Below are 21154 nucleotides of genomic sequence, written 5' to 3'. Positions count from 1 at the left end.
GGAACTTAGAGAATTATTCACTCAATAGACATAGACGCATATCAGAAAATATTAGACGGATTAGACGATACAATAAGACGGAAAACCACAGCAAACAATTCCTTCCTTCCTTTCCTGAACACAGAATTATCCCAAACCCAAAATTATTTAAATAGAATAAGACCTCAAGTTAATAAAAGATCTATAAATGAAACTGGAACAGCTTGTAAAGGGTTAGCAGGAAATCCTGACCACGAGGATTTCGTAATTTTAGAAAATCAGATAAACGATGTATAATAATAATAATAAACAAGTTATAATTAATAAACTAATTAATGAGAGAATGAAAAATATTACAGAAATTTCAAATAAGATACTTTCACTTTATAGTAATAAGGACAACATCCAACATGATGTCGCTGTCAGTATTAAATATAAGTTGCAAACGATAAAAGAAGAAATTATAAATGTAAATTAAGAAATACATTGGACCAATACAGAAATTAATACAATAAAAAATATTTTCGAAAACGACAGTATTCCTTTCAATAATATAGAAGAAGCATTTCAATTTGCAAATGTCAAAATAGCTTCTAATAGTTCAATGATTTTATATTTAATTAACATTCCAATTACCAATAAGAATATTTGCGAAAAATTGCTAATTAAACCATTAAAAAAGGGTAATAAGGTATTCAAAGTACCATATGAAAATTTGTTATTATGTAATAGTAAGATTTTCGGATTAAAAAATAAACGTGAAGAATACAATAATAACGAAATTTGCTCTAAGAAAAATATTATAGATATAAGTAATTCATCCTGTTTACCACATTTGCTCAAAAGCCATGATGCTATGATGAACAATCAACATGTCCCTACCATCGAAGAAATTCTTCCGGGTATAATTCTAGTAAATCAATTTAATGGAACTATCCTTATCGACGAAGAGGAAATTAAACTCACAGGATCATATGCAATCGAATATCACAACTCCAGAGTAACAATAGATAATCAGGTATTTGTTTTTAACGAAGTTTCTAGCAATAAACCACTTCCAGCTGTACTTCAACTAAGCTCAACGCAATCGGTCGAAGAAGAAATACTAAGCTTGGAAATGATGAAAGAGCTCCATCTAGAATATACAAAGTACATTGAAACCATAAAAACTAAAAGTGCAATAGCCTCATCAACAAATCTTTGAATATCTGTGACAGCACTGGCACTGATAATAATATTGGCACTCAAGGCAATGATAATTCCGGGATTAACAGGCAAATATGTAACCAATGAAGACAGCATACCCCTTGAAAAGGTAACCATTAGCCAACCGCCTTATCCACAACCATCCCCTCGAGTAGATCAAGTAACATACCAAAATTTTGTTGTAACGACCGAGGACATCCGTTTTTAAGGGCGGAGGAGTTAGCAACAATAATGTTAACTAAAGTCAGCGGAATAATGCTGACTACCGATATTGCAAATAACGCAACAACATCCGCCATGCGCCGACTAAATACAAACATAAGTCAGCAATAGCTAAATAGGCCAAACAAACATCCGGCACGAGTTACCAAAGTGGTAAACAGAAATAATGCTAGCATAAGTAAATTTAAGTTATAAATAGGGAAGATTTAAAAATTGTAAAGATAGTCATTAACATCTAGATTCACAATAAAGGTCTTTTGACCAATAAAAACATGTTTTTTGGCTATTAAATCTTTCAGCCGATAACTTGTATGTATCTTTAACTGGTAGTTCTAAAATCGATAAGTATTCAATCAATAGACTTCTTTCTATGAAATCATACCACATTTCAGCATTTCGCTGCACCATGTGTTTGTTTTGTGTTAATTTACAGTTATTTGCGAATTCAACAAAAAATTAACGAACTTTGATCAATTTTTATAGGAACAGAAATATAAACAGAAAAATTTGCAACAGAAAGTGAAAAAATCATACCCGCACTTTGTGCGACTATGTGCTCTGTTGATGCGCGCCTGTAAATATACACCGCAATTTGGATCAAAAAACATGCTTTGTGGATTGCATTCCAAAAGCAATAGATATTTAGCATTGCATTCTCCAAAAAATTATATACGGCTTTGCATTTGCTACGTCATGGCAAATACGCAACCTCAAAAACCGTAGTTTATTTTTTTGATGCGTTACAAACATGTGATATAAGTTCTATATATGACCGATCTCTATGATTTTTTTAGACAACATTTTTTGTAATATATGTAATGCTTTGTTTTCACTATGTCAAAATCACTGACATCAAATACTGACATTAACTGTCACCATGGCGATTTGGTGTCAAATCCCTACAAGAAACGCTGATAGTTTTACTAACACACTCACACTTGTAATTGACAATGCTGATCCTGCGATGACGTAAACATTGATACTCAAATTTATGTATGTTCCTTTGATCGCTCACGCATGTCCGCATGTTCCCAACGACAGCCTGTAATCATGAAAAAGAACTCAAACTGGGAAAGCTTCGGACACCTGGTACAGAACAAAAGAACATACAGCAGATACCATTATGCATGTGAGACAGATACATAATTCTCAACGGAATTTTATGTATGCGAGAACAGTTTATCCGATTTAATCATGTCGTCACTACTGACCGTCATATGACAATCAAATGATTATCACGGTTGTTTTGTTATTTTTTAAATTCCGCCATTTTCAACCGACGAAAACCATATAAAAAATAAGTTTAAAAAATGAAAAAGAGAGCATTTCAAAGCTCCATGCTAAAAGAAAAAAAATCGAAAATAATATTAACAAGTAAGGAAGGCTAAGTTCGGGTGTAACCGAACATTATATACTCAGTTGAGAGCTGTGGAGACAAAGTAAGGGATATCACCATGTTGTAAAAGGAACCTAGGGTAACCCTGGAATGTGTTTGTATGACATGTGTATCAAATGGAAGGTATTAAAGAGTATTTTAAGAGGAAGTGGGCCATAGATCTATAGATGGACGCCATTTAGGGATATCGCCATAAAGGTGGACCAGGCCTGACTCGAGAATTTATTTTGTACGATATGGGTATCAAATAAAAGGTATTAATGAGTATTTTAAAAGAGCGTGGCCCTAAGTTCTATAGATGGACGCCTTTTCGAGATATCGCCATAAAGATGGACCAGGAGTGACTCTAGAATTTGTTTGTACGATATGAGTATCAAATGAAAGGTGTTAATGAGTATTTTAAAGAGGGCGTGGGCCTTAGTTCTATATGTGGACGCCTTTTCGAGATATCGCCATAAACGTGGACCAGGGGTGACTCTAGAATTTGTTTGTACTATATGGGTATCAAATGAAAGGTGTTAATGAGTATTTTAAAAGGGAGTGGGCCTTAGTTCTATAGGTGGACGCCTTATCGGAATATCGTTATAAAAGTGGACCTGGGTTGACTCTAGAATGCGTTTGTACAATATGGGTGTCAAACGAAAAGTGTAATAAGTGTTTTAAAAGGGAGTGGGCCTTTGTTCTATGGGTGGACGCCTTTTCGGGATATCGCCATAAACGTGGACCAGGGGTGACTCTAGAATGCGTTTGTACAATATGGGTATCAAATGAAACGTGCTAATGAGTATTTTAAAAGGGTGTGGGCCTTAGTTCTCTAGGTGGACGCCTTTTCGAGATATCGCCATAAAGGTGGACCAGGGGTGACTCTAGAATTTGTTTGTACGATATGGGTATCAAATGAAAGGTGTTAATGAGTATTTTAAAAGGGCGTGGGTTTTAGTTCTATAGGTGGACGCCTTTTCGAGATATCTCCATAAAGGTAGACCAGGGGTGACTCTAGAATTTGTTTGTACGATATGGGTATCAAATGAAAGGTGTTAATGAGTATTTTAAAAGGCAGTGGGCCTTAGTTCTATAGGTGGATGCCTTTTCGAGATATCGCCATAAAGGTGGGCCAGGGGTGACTCTAGAACTTTTGTGTACGACATGGATATCAAATGAAAGGTGTTAATGAGTATTTTAAAAGGGTGTGGGCCTTAGTTCTATAGGTGGACGCCTTTTCGAGATATCGCCATAAAGGTGGACCAGGGGTGACTCTACAATTTGTTTGTACGATATGGGTATCAAATGAAAGGTGTTAATGAGTATTTTAAAAGGGCGTGGGCCTTAGTTCTATAGGTGGATGCCTTTTCGAGATATCGACATAAAGGTGGACCAGGGGTGACTCTAGAATTTGTTTATACGATATGGGTATCAAATGAACGGTGTTAATGAATATTTTAAAAGGGAGTGGGCCTTAGTTCTATAGGTGGATGCCTTTTCGAGATATCGCCATAAAGGTGGGCCAGGGGTGACTCTAGAATTTTTTTGTACGATATGGGTACCAAATGAAAGGTGTTAATGAGTATTTTAAAAAGGCGTGGGCCTTAGTTCTATAGGTGGACGCCTTTTCGAGATATCGACATAAAGGTGGACCAGGGGTGACTCTAGAATTTGTTTGTACGATATGGGTATCAAATGAAAGGTGTTAATGAGTATTTTAAAAAGGAGTGGGCCTTAGTTCTATATGTGAACGCCTTTTCGAGATATCGCCATAAACGTTGACCAGGGGTGACTCTAGAATGTGTTTGTACGATATGGGTATCAAATTAAAGGTATTAATGAGGGTTTTAAAAGGGAGTGGGGGGAGTTGTATATGTGAAGGCGTTTTCGAGATATCTACCAAAATGTGGACCAGGGTGATCCAGAACATCATCTGTCGGGTACCGCTAGTTTATTTATATATGTAATACCACGTACAGTATTCTTTCCAAGATTCCAAGGGCTTTTGATTTCGCCCTGCAAAACTTTTTCATTTTCTTCTACTTAATATGGTAGGTGTCACACCCATTTTTCCAAGTTTTTTTCTAAAGTTATATTTTGCGTCAATAGACCAATACAATTACCATGTTTCATCCATTTTTTCGTGTTTGGTATATAATTATGGCAGTTTTTTCATTTTGTCGTAATTTTCGATATCGAAAAAGTGGGCGTGGTCATAGTCGGATTTCGGCAATTTTTTATACCAATACAAAGTGAGTTCAGATAAGTACGTGAACTGAGTTTAGTAAAGATATATCGATTTTTGCTCAAGTTATCGTGTTAAGGGCCGAGCGGAAGGACAGACGGTCGACTGTGTATAAAAACTGGGCGTGGCTTCAACCGATTTCGCCCTTTTTCACAGAAAACAGTTACCGTCCTAGAAGCTAAGCCTCTACCAAATTTCACAAGGATTGGTTAATTTTTGTTCGACTTATGGCATTACAAGCATCCTAGACAAATTAAATGAAAAAGGGCGGAGCCACGCCCATTTTGAAATTTTCTTTTATTTTTGTATTTTGTTGCACCGTATCATTACTGGAGTTGAATGTTGGCATAATTTACTTATATGCTGTAAATATATTAACTTTTCTTTTGAAATTTGGATTTAAAAAAAAAAATTTTTTAAAAAGAGGGCGTGGTCGTTGCTAATTTTTATTGAGCAGACATAAAGTAATAAGAGTAACGTTCCTGCCAAATTTCATCATGATATCTTCAACGACTGCCAAATTACAGCTTGCAAAACTTCTAAATTACCTTCATTTAAAAGTGGGCGGTGCCACGCCCATTGTCCAAAATTTTACTAGTTTTCTATTCTGCGTCATAAGCTCAACTCACCTACCAATTTTCATCGCTTAATGCGTATTTGGTAATGAATTATCGCACTTTTTCGATTTTTCGAAATTTTCGATATCGAAAAAGTGGGCGTGGTTATTGTCCGATATCGTTCATTTTAAATAGCGATCTGAGATGAGTGCCCAGGAACCTACGTACCAAATTTCATCAAGATACCTCAAAATTTACTCAAGTTATCGTGTTAACGGACAGACGGACGGACGGACGGACGGACATGGCTAAATCGAATTTTTTTTTCGATACTGATGATTTTCATATATGGAAGTCTATATCTATCTCGATTCCTTTATACCTGTACAACCAACCGTTATGCAATCAAAGTTAATATACTCTGTGAGCTCTGCTCAACTGAGTATAAAAAATACCAAAAGCTGTCGGAATGTATGGGGCGCACTCAAAAAATTGATACGCGAAAAATAATAGTGGTTAGTGGTGATTAATTTTTAAATGTGTTTCCGCATGCTTTGTTATTTTCTGAATTTAAATTGAACATTCTGAACTCGAATTCTTATAAAACTATTTATTTTAAACAAATAAGAAACGCGTATGCTTTTATCACGTACAAAATTAAAAACGTAATGAAATAAAATAAATAAAAAGCAAAAAGCATTGTTTCATTTTTGGCGGAATATAACAATTGTCATTTATGAGAGTATAACAGTCAAACCTGATATCTACAGTAAACTATCAAATATGATGCTTTTTGATAGTTAGAGTGTCAGCGCTGATCCAGGAAAAGGAATGAGAGTGAGCAGTACGGCTATATACTTAATCAGTAGGCGATGTTGGTGTATAAGAAGGAGACAAAAACTCACACGTACACAGTTGTTTACATAACATTTGCGCAAGTCCCCTTAAGTTTGTGATAGAAAGTTTGTATGAGGCGCTGATCGTTAGGTTGACATTGCTGACAATCAGATGATAGTCATATGATAGTCAGTATTCTTGTAGGGATGTGTTTTCATTACATATTAAAAACTGGGATGAAGTCGATCATTTGGGTTACCTTCCGGCATTATTTCTAGATGGTTTTGGGTATCCGTCCGTGATCCCGTCGGGGTAATTTCGGGACGTTTTCGCGACTAATACGGGATCATTTGGGGACCCTTTCGGCATCATTTCTGGAACGTTTTAGGGATCCCATCAGGGTCATTTCGGGACTTTTTCGGGATCATTTGGGGTACCTTCCAGCATCATTTCTAGATGGTTTTGGGTATCCGTCCGGGATCCCGTCGGGGTAATTTCGGGACTTTTTCGAGACTAATACGGGATCATTTGGGGTACCTTCCGGCATCATTTCTTGATGGTTTTGGGTATCCGTCCGGGATCCCGTCAGGGTAATTTCGGGACTTTTTCGCGACTAATACGGGATCATTTTGGTACCCTACAGGGATCATTTCTGTGTGGTTCTCTGGAAAAGTCTAGAATCGTGTCGTTGTCATTTCGGGTTTTTTTTTGGGACTATTCCGGGAACTTTTGGAGGCCCTTCCGGGGCATTTCTGGATGGTTCTCGGGATCTGTACGGGATCGTTTGGGGACCCTTCCGGCATCATTTCTGTGTGGTTCTCTGGATAAGTCTAGAATCGTCTCGTCATTTCTGGTTTTTTTGGGACTATTCCGGGAAATTTTGGAGACCATTCCGGGGCATTTCTGGATGGTTTTCGGAATCCGTCCGCGATATCGTCGGGGTCAATTCGTGTCTTTTTCTGGATAAATTCAGGATCATTTGTTGGATCCCATCAGGTTATCAGCTCATATAAATCTTTTTTTTTTACTCAATTACAAAAATAAAGTGCATTAGACAGAAAAAAATTTTTAAACAGATAACTTGACAAGCAGGCTAACGTGAATAGCCCATACATTTCATTTTCTCCTTACGGACGGGGCCGCGGGTAAATGCTAGTATATTTATAAAGAAAAAAGGAACTCACGCGGAAAGAGCAGCGCAGGCAGTTCGACTTGGCAGATACCTCAAATCGCGACATCTTTAAAATATCCGCCACATCTTGTCATTGAGCCTCCCTCAAATTCCGGCCCCTGTATTGAGACGAAAGAAAATTCAAGGTCCCCTCCCTGACCTCTACTTCCTGCAATAGCCTCTCCCTTTGCTCGGCTGTCCATTTTTCAGTCAGTTTTCTCACCCGCTTCCTTTTTTCAGTGGTAGTACCGACTGGGTGAACGAAAACTGCAGAATTTGAAGCTGACTTATCCATTACGTCCTCCAACTACTCCAACCCCAAACGGCAACCCTACTCAAAAATGTCCCTATTGTAATTCGGAGTGAAATACCGTTCGTTTGATACCCATGTCGGCATATCTCATGCAATTTTTTTAAATTTCGAATAGGTGGCAACCCTAAATGGCAACCCTACTCAAAAATGTCCCTATTGCAATGCGGAGTGAAATACCTTTCGTTTGATACCCATATCTCATGCAATTTTTTTTTTAATTTGGAATAGGTGGCAATCCTAAATGGCTATCCTACTCAAAAATGTTCCTATTGTAATGCGGAGTGAAATACCTTTCGTCTGATACCCATATCGGCATATCTCATGCAATTTTTTTAAATTTCGAATAGGTGGCAACCCTAAATGGAAACCCTACTCAAAAATGTCCCTATTGTAATGCGGAGTGAAATACCTTTCATTTGATACCCATATCGGTATATGTCATGCAATTTTTTTTTTAATTTCGAATAGGTGGCAACCTTGTGAGACATTCTGAGTGGCAACACGTAAGCAGAAAGTCTTAGAAGGTGATACATTATCTCTGTGCCAAATTTCATTTAAATCGGTTGAACCGTTCCCGAGATCGTTCAGCTATACAAACAAACACGAATTGCTCGCTTAATGAGATTTGCCAGCATGTTGGCAAATCTTTTTTGTGTGTCAAACGTTTCCAACAGCGCTGGCAAACTGAAATTTGGCCGTTTTCACTTGAATGCCATTTTGTCTCACAGTGAGCTGACAAACCTGACTGCAAACGCAACTGACACTATTTGGCAGCCCGTTTTCATTAATTTGGCAAAATTGGACGACATAATTGCCATAATGAAAACGAGGCTTAAGCATTGTTTGAAATTCGAAGCTTCTATCTGTTAAAATGGGGCAGAAATTAAATCATGCCTTTATAAAGGCAGTTCAGAGTTTTGTGCATTTGATATTGGACATTTTTTAATTTTTAAATTTTAGACGCTTTCCACAAAATCATGATTACTTTTTTAACTTTGAAAAGCAAATCAGTTACTGTCAATATCAGCTGTGTCGAATATTTGAAAAAAAATTTCACAACAGTAAACAGCCTCGATCACCTGTTCAATCGCTGTTCCCATGATTCAATCACAAGAGGTTTGCTCGAAAGACACATTTTTTGACAATTGCAGCCATTTTGCTCCCAAATCGAATTGGCATCCGTTAACTGTGATGTTTCTTTGCGAAATTCGAACGTATTTTTTTTTTAATTTTAAAATAATAAAAATAACGTTCTAATGTCGGCTGAGTAGGACGTGTTTTTTAAGCGCTCTCATATAAATGTATATTTCCTCAGAAATACCTCGACTATTGTCCACATCGTTTGTGTTGTAGGTATGCGCGTGTGCTGCGAACTGTTTGTGGTGTTAATTTGTTTGTACCAGTTTACCTGTTCCAGCCAATTGTCGAATAAACTTGAATAATACAAAAAATAATTTATGAAACCAACAGCTATGTCGCGGAAAAATCCAGCAAGAGGACAGTCATCTCCCCATAAAACCCCCCTCACACCATCATCGAATGTGCTTAAAAAGGAATTTGAAGAGCTGAGAGACTCCATAGTTAAAGAGTTGACAGCTGTAATGGGGAAGACTGAAGAGCGCATTATGCAAAAATTCGGTGAGTTAGCTGCTGAAACGGCTAACCTGAAAATGTCTTTCACGGCAATTGAGAGGAGAGTGACTGCAGTTGAGAACGCGTGCTCTGATGTTCTGATGCTGCGTAATGAACTTATCGAAGCTCAGGCCCAACTCAATGCTCTTGAGAGTAGTTCTGTTGCATCCGATTTAATTATTACTGGCATTCCACAAACTGCTAATGAGTGTTTACCTGAGCTTTTCTCGAAAATTTGTTGTGTGGCTGAGCACAAAGCACCACCACTACGAGATGTGTTTCGACTGCGAAAGGGAGTGGGTAATAAACATCAAAAAACACACAATTCACCCATCGTTGTGAAACTGTTTTCTGCACCTGACCGAAATCAACTTCTGAAATCTATCGCTGTGTTCTGCAAGTCAAAAAAGAGATCGCTTGCGCTCTCTGATGTTGATTTGCCGGGTTATGGATCAGTGTTTTTGCATGAAAGCTTACCAAAAAAACTGCGAGTGGTGATGACACATGCCTCTGTGCTTAGGCGGCAGAAAAAGTTAGCGTCGGCGTTCTCAATTCGTGGCAAAGTTTTTGTTCGGCACAAAGCAGGTGAAGAGGCGAAAGTGGTAAGCAGCATAGCTGAGGTGAACGCTGTCATTGGGACATGAGTGCGTAAATAATAACATACATTGTATAACTTGCGAATGAACGTTTTGGATTATTTAAGATATGTTTTTTACCTTTTCATTTCCCATCTTACTCTCTTAAATATACTTTTTTCTATCTCTTTGATTCTGTGCTGCAATCTACATTATTCAAATGTTTACTATTATTGTTTCTTCTTAGTCTTTACTCTTCCCATGCATAATTTTATTTGTTATGATCTCCTGCATTTGTTTCTGTGCTGTTGTTTTTATGTATTTAGCACCGCTTGTATTTGTTCCTTCTCCGACTGATGGACTCAAATCCCTGTAGGAAATCTGCCTTCAGCATAAACGAATATCACAAGATAGTAATTAACATTTTATGCAAGCAGTCTAATGGATTTAACATTGTGCATTTCAACGCTCGTAGCTTAAATAGAGAGAAACTGGATTATGTGAGGGATGTTTTTGCTGAGTCGAATGTGGACGTTGTTTGTGTTTCAGAAACCTGGTTTTCTAATGACATATCCGATTTCTACTACAATATCCCTAACTATAGACTTATGCGCGTTGATCGAACATCTAAAAAGGGAGGAGGCGTTGCCATCTATTGCAAGACTTCCCTTAAAGTTAGAACCCTAGTGGAATCAAAAAACAATGGTGCGGAGTTTATTATTGCTGAAATCTCAGATAACTCGAATAAAGTATTAGTATCATGTGTATACAACCCCCATAAGTGTTTTCTGTTAGACTCGTTCCTTGCCGAGTTATCCCCGTTTTTGATTGATTATGAGCGTTATGTTATATGTGGTGACTTTAATGTTAATATTCTTGTTGATGACTCTTATACCAATAAATTGCTCGATCATGTCTCAGCTGCAAGTATCACCATCGTAAACACACATTTACCAACAAGATATTCGCAAAATACGACTCCGAGCTTGTTAGATCTCTTTATCACGTCAAGCCCGGACCATGTTCTTAAGTTTGACCAAATTAGCTTTATTTCGGACCATGACTTAGTTTTTTGTACACTGGATGTTACCTTTAATTGCCCTGTTGATACTCTTACTACTGTATATCGTGATTTTAAGTCTATAAATGTACGCTCGTTGTTTTGGGATTTGTCTAATGTCGACTGGACCGCGTGTTGGAGTATTGCTACGGTGGATGCGAAGCTGAACTTTTTGAATAAAACTCTTGGTAAACTTTATGATACACACGTCCCTCTAAAAAAAGTGAGTGTTAAAACTAACTCTGTTCCTTGGTATAACGGCAAAGTGAGATATGCAATTAAAAATGGTAACAAGCTTTACTCCAAGTGGAAGAGGAGCAAAACCGTGGTTGCCTGGTCGCAGTATAAAATCGCCCGGAATAAAGCCACTGATATTACCAGAAAAGCGAAACAGATGTACTGCGATTATAAGCTAAACCCTTCACTACCTTCAAAAGACTTATGGCGCAATTTGAAACATCTAAATATACATGGTAAGCAGCAATCTGAGTGTCAGGTTGATCCGGATACCCTTAATGACTATTTTGTTAGCTCAGGCAACCGCCGGGTCAATCCTGTACCTTATCATATAACCAGAAACCTTTCACCGGAGAATAACTTTGAGTTTAGGGCAATGTCGGAGGAAGAGGTTCTAAAATCACTTATGGCCATTAAGTCCAATGCGATTGGTGAAGATGGAATATGTTTGAAATTCGTGAAACTATTGCTGCCATATGTTTTAGGAACTCTCACACATATTATTAACCACTGCTTCACAACGTCATGTTTTCCAAAGGAATGGAAAAAGGCGTTGATTATTCCCGTCGCAAAAATAAATAATGCAGTCGAGCTTAGTAATTATAGGCCTATTAGCATCTTATCTGCTTTTGCAAAAGTGTGTGAGTCCTTGATGGCTTCTCAAATTTCAAAATATGTCCTAGATCACCATCTTTTAAGCCCATTCAAATCAGGGTTTAGATCCAAGCATAGTTGCTCTACTGCAATAATAAAAATACTTGACGATATAAGAGTAAAATTCGATAATAGTGACCTTACTCTCCTGTGTCTCCTTGATTTCTCTAAAGCATTTGACTCAGTCAGCCATAGTCTCCTATGCAAAAAGCTTGAGTCCTATTTTGGCTTCTCTGACAGTTCTGTAAAGCTTATGGCTAGTTATTTGGCGAGAAGGACCCAGAGAGTGTTATGCAAAGGCTCTGCATCAAAACCATGTACTGTTTCCTCGGGTGTACCACAAGGCTCTGTACTAGGCCCTCTCCTGTTTAGTCTTTTTGTCAATGATGTGTTCCCTGTTTGCCAGTACGTAAATATCCATGCTTATGCCGATGACATTCAATTATATTTGTCTAGCCGTGTTGGTCTCGTCGAGGATTTGTGTTTTAAAATTAATAGTGATTTGTCTGCAATTTCGAAATGGGCGTTTGAAAACTGTCTCTGTTTAAATGCTCAAAAGTCCTATGTGTTGCCCATTAGTAACAGTGTTGTGCACGTTGAAGATATTCCTAAATTGTTAGTTGGAAATAGTGTTCTTCCGTTTACTGACAAAATTAGGAATTTAGGTTTTGTGATAAATTCTAAAATGAACTGTGTTGACCACGTTAATAAAGTCGTGAGTAGTGTTTATTCGGCTTTACGCAGATTAAGAATGTCTGCCTCGTTTACTCCCTTAGAGACAAGAAAAAAGCTAGCTGTTCAGCTTAGTCCCACACATAACGTACTCAGAGCTAGTTTATAGTCAGTTTGATTCTGCCTCGTACCACAAAATTGATGTTGCGTTCAACAATATCACGCGTTATGTCTACGGCCTAAGGAAATATGATCACATCTCTCTATTTAAGCGCGAAATACTAGGATGCAGTATTTTTGAGTACATTGAGGCGCGAAACTGTATTTATATGTTCAAGCTCATCGAGTTCAAAACCCCTCAATATCTTTACGAAAAGCTTAAATTCCCAAAGTCTTGTAGGCACCGCAATCTGATAATCCCCAAATATTACTATCTGGCCTCATCGAGGCTATTTTTTGTAAATGCTGTAAGGCTTTGGAACTCTATACCTGATTTTCTCAAGGGTGCTTTGAGTAGGAGCAATTACAATAAGGTGATCCATGATTACTTCAGCTCAGCGTGAATATTGTGATTTCAACATAACTGCATGACTACATCTCTTTCACTTCCTATCTCTGTTTTTTCTTTCCTACCATATTTAAATGGCTCTACTCTTTAGTCTTAAGTGTGTATTTAAGGTTTAACATTAAGTTTAGTTTTAACATTAATATGAATTATAAGAAAATCGTTTTATTGTTAATCTTAAACTCGAATTTAGTTTTATGGTAATTATATTGTATTTATAAAACGGACGATGTGCTATAAAAGACTCCGTCCTACTGTCACAACCACTTTGTTCAACTAATAAATTTGAATTTGAAATTTGAATTTATAGTGAATTTATTAACTATGCCTCGATCTATATGTATGGCTGAACATTGAACATAGGTAATTTTATGAAAAGTGAGGACACCAAGAAATCATACACTTTCGTAAACCTATGAATATACGAAACCTAAACCAATTCAAAATTCATCGTTCAACGTCAAAAAATCGACTATTAAATTGATTCATGTAAAAATGTAATTAGTAAATATTGGAGATGCCTTAACGAAATGTACTCATTGGGCATGTTAACTTAGAACAAGAGTCTACTGCTAATATGCGCCTAAAAATATCGAGAAAGGTGACCTCGACAACAATAATCCCTGTCAGGAGATATTTGCAGCTGAAGTTGGCAATTATCATGTGGTTGTTGTAATGTTTTTGTGCACTGAAAAAGATTTTGTGTACAAAGGGATTTTGCACGCATTTAATTTTGATCCCACCTCATTGGTGGACCGTCCAGGGAGTTTTTTATAAGCTCGACTGAAGGCCGCCAACGCAACCCGTGGTCATTTTTCGGGTTTTCGTCAATATATTTTGAACGAGCTAAAATTTTTATTTGCGCCTTCGAGTTATTGTTATCGAGCTTTTTGACACTTTTCTGGATATTTTTGGGCGCGTATTTAAAGTCGACCTTCTGTTCTATTAATTCCGTATGTTCGGAACATTCGTCTCCATTTAAGAATTTGGGGAAACGGTTTATATTTGAAATATTATGTATGTATATACTTATTTGATATATGCGGACCTCGTGAGGTAGTATCAAATGAACGTATTCCGAATATTCTAATTTAACGGTTTATCCGGAAGGCTTACATGAATACTTAACGGAAAAGAGCTTTCCGAAATTTCAGAATAAGTAGGTGAATACTCCCTCTGTAACAGGACCGCACAAAAGCTTAACTCTTCTGTCAAAGGTAGGAATATAAAGTTCTAAGACAATAAGCCATTTTCCCTTGTTTTTGTCAGTTCATTGCGGCTGCTGACTAGCGTATCACCCCATATTGTTGTTGTTGTAGCAATTCTTCGCCCCACCTAATAGCTGCGACCGATTGCTAATTGTCATCAATATCCTCTAACGGGAATCCAAGGAAACTTGCTGTTTCAACAGGGGTGGACCATAATGAAAGGGGTGTTAGAGGCGTTGGTTCCACATTACAATTGAAGAGATGGTTGGTGTCATGTGGGGACACATTGCAAGCGAGGCATACATTTTGTATGTCGGGGTTGATTCTGGATATGTAAGAGTTTAACCTGTTACAGTATCCAGAACGAAGTTGAGCCAGAGTGACTCTCGCTTCCCTGGAGAGTATGCGTTCCTCTTCCGCAAGTTTTGGGTACTGTTTTTTGAGTACTGGATTCACGGGGCTTTTCCTGGCATAAAGGTCCGACGCCTATTTGTGGAGTTCGCCAAGGACCTGCTTGTGTTTTTTTGCTTCATACGGCTGAGTTCTCAGGTGCCATACGGCTGAGTTCTCAGGTGCCGTATTTCCTCAAAATGCTTACGGAGATAACCCCTTAAGTCCCTAAGCGGTGTTGGCTCATCAATCAGATGTCTGTTGGGATGCCCAGGTTTCTGGGTATTCAACAGGAACTGTTTGGTTAGCATCTCATTTCTCTCCCTGATGGGTAGGGAGTATTCTCGCCTCATTATGTAGATGGTGTATCACCCCATGTCGGCTGCCTATTCAAAATCGTGCTAACTCAAAATATTTTTCAAAAATTTCCCAATTTAGTGTTTGTCACAAAACCGCCCTATATTAGATTTGCATTGAACTTATGCTCATATAGGGAGTTTTTGAAACAAATTTTGAGATAGTGCATTTTTGAATAAAATTTTAATGCACGGCATTCTTCAAACAATTTCTGAAAGAATGACCAAACCAACATAACTTTATCAATTCACGAAATATTTAGTAGAAAATTAATTATTTCCCCAAAAACTTTTGGCATTTACAAATTTATTATCACTACTAATATACTACCAAAGATAGTTTTCTACTACAATTTTCACTGAAGGGTATTGAATTATTCCCCGTTTTCCTTACTTTGTAAAAGCAACCCGTCCAGATTTTTCAACTTGGGAGTGTCAAAGATCTGTCATCATTGGAGAACAAACCTCTAGTAATTGAATCATGCGCTGTTCCATTCTTAAATCATTTGCCAATGGTGTTTCTCAAACATTTTTGTAACGACTGGTAAATTGCATTATTTATGTACATATTTTAAAAATGCTTGCTTTAACTGGCTGCTCATATTTTATCTAATAACTATATTTTAGAAATTAAAGTCAATATGTAGTCTGATTTTCTGTATACATAATTAAAAGAAAAGCTGATTTGAATGCACTTCAATTTAATAACGGCGAAGAAAAAACAAGCCTTTTTCCATTCTCTGGCCGTTCGCGACAGCCATTCTCCCTGTCAGCTATTACACTGTGAAACAAATTCAGGTTAGCAAAAGTTAGGTCGATTCTGAGAGTGAGGGGTGAAAATAGAGGCTAAATTAGAAGATCGCGGTGTTTGTTTATTTTATGTCGAATTTTTTTTAATCGACCTTCGAACTTTGCAGTCAAATGCCGATTTTCAGCCTATTGTTTGTATGGTTTTTTGGCTATAACTCGTCGACCAATTGATATTTTTTCAATCTGTTAAAGCCAAATTATTGCTAGAGACCTGTGCAACAATTAAAATTAAAAAAAAAATTTATTTAGAAAATTTTTGTAGTGCTTATGAAGCAAAATGTTGGAAATTTTATTTTTTTTTTGGTTTTGGTTTTAAAGAAACATTGTAAAAAAAATTATAAAAATACGGAAAAATATAATTTTGGAATATTAGTTTTAAGTAAAAAAATTTAATAAATTAAATTAATCACCCCCATTGTCAGTGTCGTCGTCGACATCGTCGTCGTTTTTCAGACGACGTCACATCGTATCGACGCCGTCGTCACTTCGACACCAAATCGGTATTGGCTAAGCTCATGATGGAATTATAGAAGGTGGCGCATTGCGCATGTAAACATTATTTTATGGGCAATTTTTACGTCATTTTCCTTTAGCTCTTGTTGTTTCTCTTTCTTTCATTCGCTGAAGCAGTCAAGTGTGAAGTAGATGCGCAGAACGAAGCAATTTTGAGCTCGTGAATGCAGAATCTTCTGTTTGTGATTTGTGGGCTAAGCTTATTGAGACGACGACGACAATTTATCGATAAAACGAAAGGAGAATATACCATCTCTGCCATTTCTGGATCAGCTGTTCTACTATTTCTGTATCTCTATTCCCGATTTGCGATTTGTTTAAATAATTCATTTCAAGGTTTGAAAAAAATGTTTTATTATGACAGTAGTGCGAGCTCTACTGACGAAAACAATAAAGAGGAGCTTAGACTCAATAGAAAAAAAATCATAAATAACTCCGATTTTTCTAGCCCAGCTACAAGACCCTCGATTTGTTGCGCACTTGTTATTTTCATTTTGAATATCTAAAAAAACAATGCATATTATATGTTTGTATATTTCATTAATTAAAAAAAAAAGTTTTACTTAAAAATGTTCCTTCTGTCGTCAGTAAAACCAGCGTCGACAAATTAGCGTCGTGTGAGGGCGACGACGACAGCAAATATCCTTAGCCAACACAAATCACACAACAGAAGATTGCGCATTGCGCACGTAAACATTAGATCAGCTGTTTTTTATGAGCAATTTTTACGTCATTTTCCTTTTGCTCTTGTTTTTTCTCTCTTTCTTTCATTCGCTCAAGCAGTTAAGTGTAATGTAGATGCGAAGCAATTTTGAACTCGTGAATGCGCAATCTGGTTAGGTGATTTGTGCTTAGCCAATACCAAAGATGTGTCGATAGTCGTCAATAGTTATCGAAAACGACGATGGCAATACCCCGAATTTAACACGTCAACGTGAGTATTGCATCTGCAATTTCTTTCCTATGACAATAAGGGTGAATAATTTGGCCAGTTGCTGTTTAGCAGGTGGCTGTGGATCAACATCACTGCTCTCTCTAATATCTTGGTCATCATCATCATCAGAAAGGTCTATAAATTCGTCCAACTGATATTCTGGAATTTCATCTTTGTCTTCCCCTTCTTCGTCGCCTTCCTCTTCTTCAAAGGTGCTTTTATACCACCAACAAATTTCAGCGAGTATTGCATCTGGAGATTTCTTACTTAAAACGAAAATAGTTTTCAATCCTTAACATGTTTAAATTGTGCACTCTGACAAAGATATTAGAAAAATCTAGTTACCTTATTTCAAATGGAGGTGCAGTTAAAGATGGGTAAAGAACGCAAAGACAACTACAGGGAATCTGTTGAAAACATGTTGGCAGCTTTCGATGAATTGGGATTAATATGTCGTACAAGATTAATCTCTTGCATCAGCATCTTGATCAACTCGCTCAACAGTTGCCAACTGAATCTGATGAGCAAGGCGAACGTTATCACCAAACTGCGCTTCCATTTGAAATAAGGTCACTAGATTTTTCTAATATCTTTGTCAGAGTGCACAATTTAAACATGTGAACGATTGAAAACTATTTTCGTTTCAGGTACAGAGGAAAGAAATCTCCAGATGCATTACTCGCTGAAATTTGTTGGTGGTATAAAAGCACCTTTGAAGAAGAGGAAGACGAGGAAAAAGAGGAAGACGAGGAAAAAGAGGAAGAAGGGGAGGACACAGATGAAATTCCAGAATATCAGTTGGACGAATTTATCGACCTTTCTGATGATGATGACGATCACCGAGATATTAGAGAGAGCAGTGATGTTGATCCACAGCCGCCTGCTAAACGGCGACTGGCCAAATCATCAATTTAATTTATTTAATTTTTTTACTTAAAACTTTTCATAACTAAAATTTCAAAATTATATTTTTTCCGTATTTTTATAAATTTCTTTTTCAATGTTTCTTCAAAACCAAAAAAACAAAATAAAAAAAATTCCAACATTTTGCTTCATAAGCACTACAAAAATTATCTAAATAAATTATTTTTTTTTTTAATTGTTGCACAGGTCTCTAGCAATAATTTGGCTTTAACATATTGAAAAAATATCAATTAGTCGACGAGTTATAGCAAAAAACCATACAAACAATATGCTGAAAATCGGAATTTGACTGCAAAGTTCGAAGGTCGATTAAAAAAAATTCGAACTTAGCAAACGCCGCGATACTGGTCTTCTAGTTTAGCCTCTATTTTCACCCCTCACTCTCAGAATCGGCCTAACTTTTGCTAAGCTGAATTTGTTCCACAGTGATATTTTACAGATAGGAATGATAATGGAGGATTGGAAAAATTGTTCATGATAATTGTATATTCCTTAATAGTCACATATTTGTGTAAGAATGAGTATTGAACTCGAATATTTTTGTACTGACATTTCAGGCATTTGAAATGGAAAGTATTGGACTGCTGGCAGCGCCTACCACAAGTATTACAATTGGAAAGAGAAACCGAACAAAGACGTCAGCGATGGCGTATGAAAATATGGGAGCTTTTACCGGATTACGCACCAAACAGAGATGATAACTATGAATAAAATAAGGAAAGAAGTCTAAGCTCACGTGAAACCGAGTTATGACTCACGTAATGCTGGAAATTTTAAAATTGGCATGGTGGCACGCTCAATTAAATTTAATTGTAATTTTTCACATTTAGTCTTATAATAACATTTTGAGAACGGCAAGTTATTTTTTAACACGCTTATATTAGCTTCACTGGTATCTTTGTAACTCTCGGCAATTATTGAAGAAGGCTGTGGTTAAATAACTCGCTACAAAAGGAGCTGTGCTTAATAGCGGAGACACGACTCTCTGCTACGGCGTGTTCTTTAGTTTTTTAAACTATATTTATGTTATTTACCTCATGTCAGGTTAACTCTGAGGTAAAAAGTTAATTTGCCGTTCTGCAAGTGGGCATCAGACTTAAAAAAAACATTGATATAAAGTTATTTTTAACATAGATACCGACTTTTACTATCTTTTACGATTATTTCAAAAATCTTGTATATAAAAGGATGCGTGGTCTTGAAGAGATTTCGTCCATTTTTAACAGAAATATTCGCCGTTGTAAGCACTTATCATATTTACGAAGGTGATGTTTACATAAGAGTGCGGTGCCGGACAGACGGACGGATATGTTTTTATGAATTAAATAAAATAACAATGACGGCTGTGAAGAACACTTTATACTTTTTATGAATTTAGCCGAGCAATAATGTTACCCCCTTCGTAATATCCGAATATCTAGCTGCTAAAATTACGAAAACCTTCTTATCCGCAAAATCGGTTGTATGTTACGTGTTCAATACTTTTATTTAAATTCAAAAAGCATGCCATGATGATAAATTACTGCGATGTAAACGTCAGTAGTCTGCGTCGGACTTGTAAAGCGCGAGTTACGTCTTTACGGAGACGCTAGGGCAGGGTACTAAGTACTTACGGTTTGATCGGCACTAAACAAGAACGACACTTTAGTTTCGATATTGTTAAAATTCTTTATTTAATATTAGTTACTCCTTATATTTGTAAAATTATTTATTTCGTATATTTGTATAATTATTTACACAATATTATTTGTTCTTCAGGTTTAAGATCGGTAGGATTCAGATTAAGCCCTTAGGTTCAAGATTTGTAGGATTCTCTTTCAATTCTTCTCACTCGACCGAGATGGACGGGTCGTCTTAATTTCCGGGCAACAACTGCCTATTCAATATTTTACAATCTTTTGCTTAACCTAAATACATAAGGCATCTTTCCAATGCACATACATAATTACTTATTTACTAAGCTCACTCAACAATTCACATACTCCCACATATGTACTTTGGCTGCAACATAGTTGCAGTCATCATTATTATTTATTATGCTTATTGGGGTATCTCATTTCATTCAGAAAAGTTTTGCATTCCCGAATATTGACACCAACAAATATGTCAGTTTGTATATCTGTATGCATTATAATGTATGTATGAACAGTCTTGCTGGTTGCCACAAAGTATCTTATTTGCTTTATTTATTGTGTGGGTGGCCTGATGTGGAATGCTGAGTAAGCACTACTTAAAAGAACTAAGTTCTTATTTTGGGTGAACAAGTCTAGCTTAAAATATACTTGTTTTCCCTTTTTCTTCGGTATAGGGGCATTCCACATAACTCGCGCATCATATGAAAGTATAATTTGAGTTTGTGCCGTGTTCTAACATAGTAAAACCAAAATTAGCTGCAGAACTTATTAAAACTACATTTATTAAACTAATTTCTATATTTCTTGCATTTAGTTTGTTTCTGTTACAAGTGAAAAATGCGCAAAACAGAAGAAATTCGGTAATTAATTGTAGAAGATAGGAAAAAGGGTGAGACATATGCAAAAATTGCTGAAAAATATTCTATTTCGATCGGAGGGGCCAGAAAGATTTTTGAAAATTTCAAGAAGCGGAAAACATGCAAGACTCAGTATGGAGGAGGTCATTAGAAGAAAAGTTGCAAGCAACCCAGAAATTTCAGCGAGGGAGCTAATCGAATGTTTGAATTTTAATGTTTCTACCA

The 21154-nt window shown here is 36.7% G+C and overlaps 2 protein-coding genes across 3 annotated transcripts in view; one reads left to right on the top strand and one right to left on the bottom strand.

Moving 5' to 3' along the window:
• The window catches only part of LOC137240373 (golgin subfamily A member 6-like protein 1), a 304742-nt gene extending 285171 nt beyond the window's left edge, over positions 1-19571 (top strand). The window contains exon 5 of the mRNA XM_067766525.1: positions 18996-19571. Within this exon, the coding sequence (XP_067622626.1) occupies positions 18996-19149 (154 nt within the window). The 3' untranslated portion in view covers positions 19150-19571. The remainder of the gene's footprint in view (positions 1-18995) is intronic.
• Positions 1-21154, bottom strand: part of GABPI (zinc finger DHHC-type palmitoyltransferase GABPI) — a 327590-nt gene that overhangs the window by 243743 nt on the left and 62693 nt on the right. The gene's annotated exons all lie outside the window — the stretch shown is intronic.

The sequence above is a fragment of the Eurosta solidaginis genome, chromosome 2 (assembly GCF_040869045.1).
Source record: "Eurosta solidaginis isolate ZX-2024a chromosome 2, ASM4086904v1, whole genome shotgun sequence".
In the NCBI taxonomy this organism is placed as follows: Eukaryota; Metazoa; Arthropoda; class Insecta; order Diptera; family Tephritidae; genus Eurosta; species Eurosta solidaginis.
The sequence above is the reverse complement of the archived record's forward strand: the minus strand, read 5'-3'. Positions and strand labels throughout refer to the sequence as shown.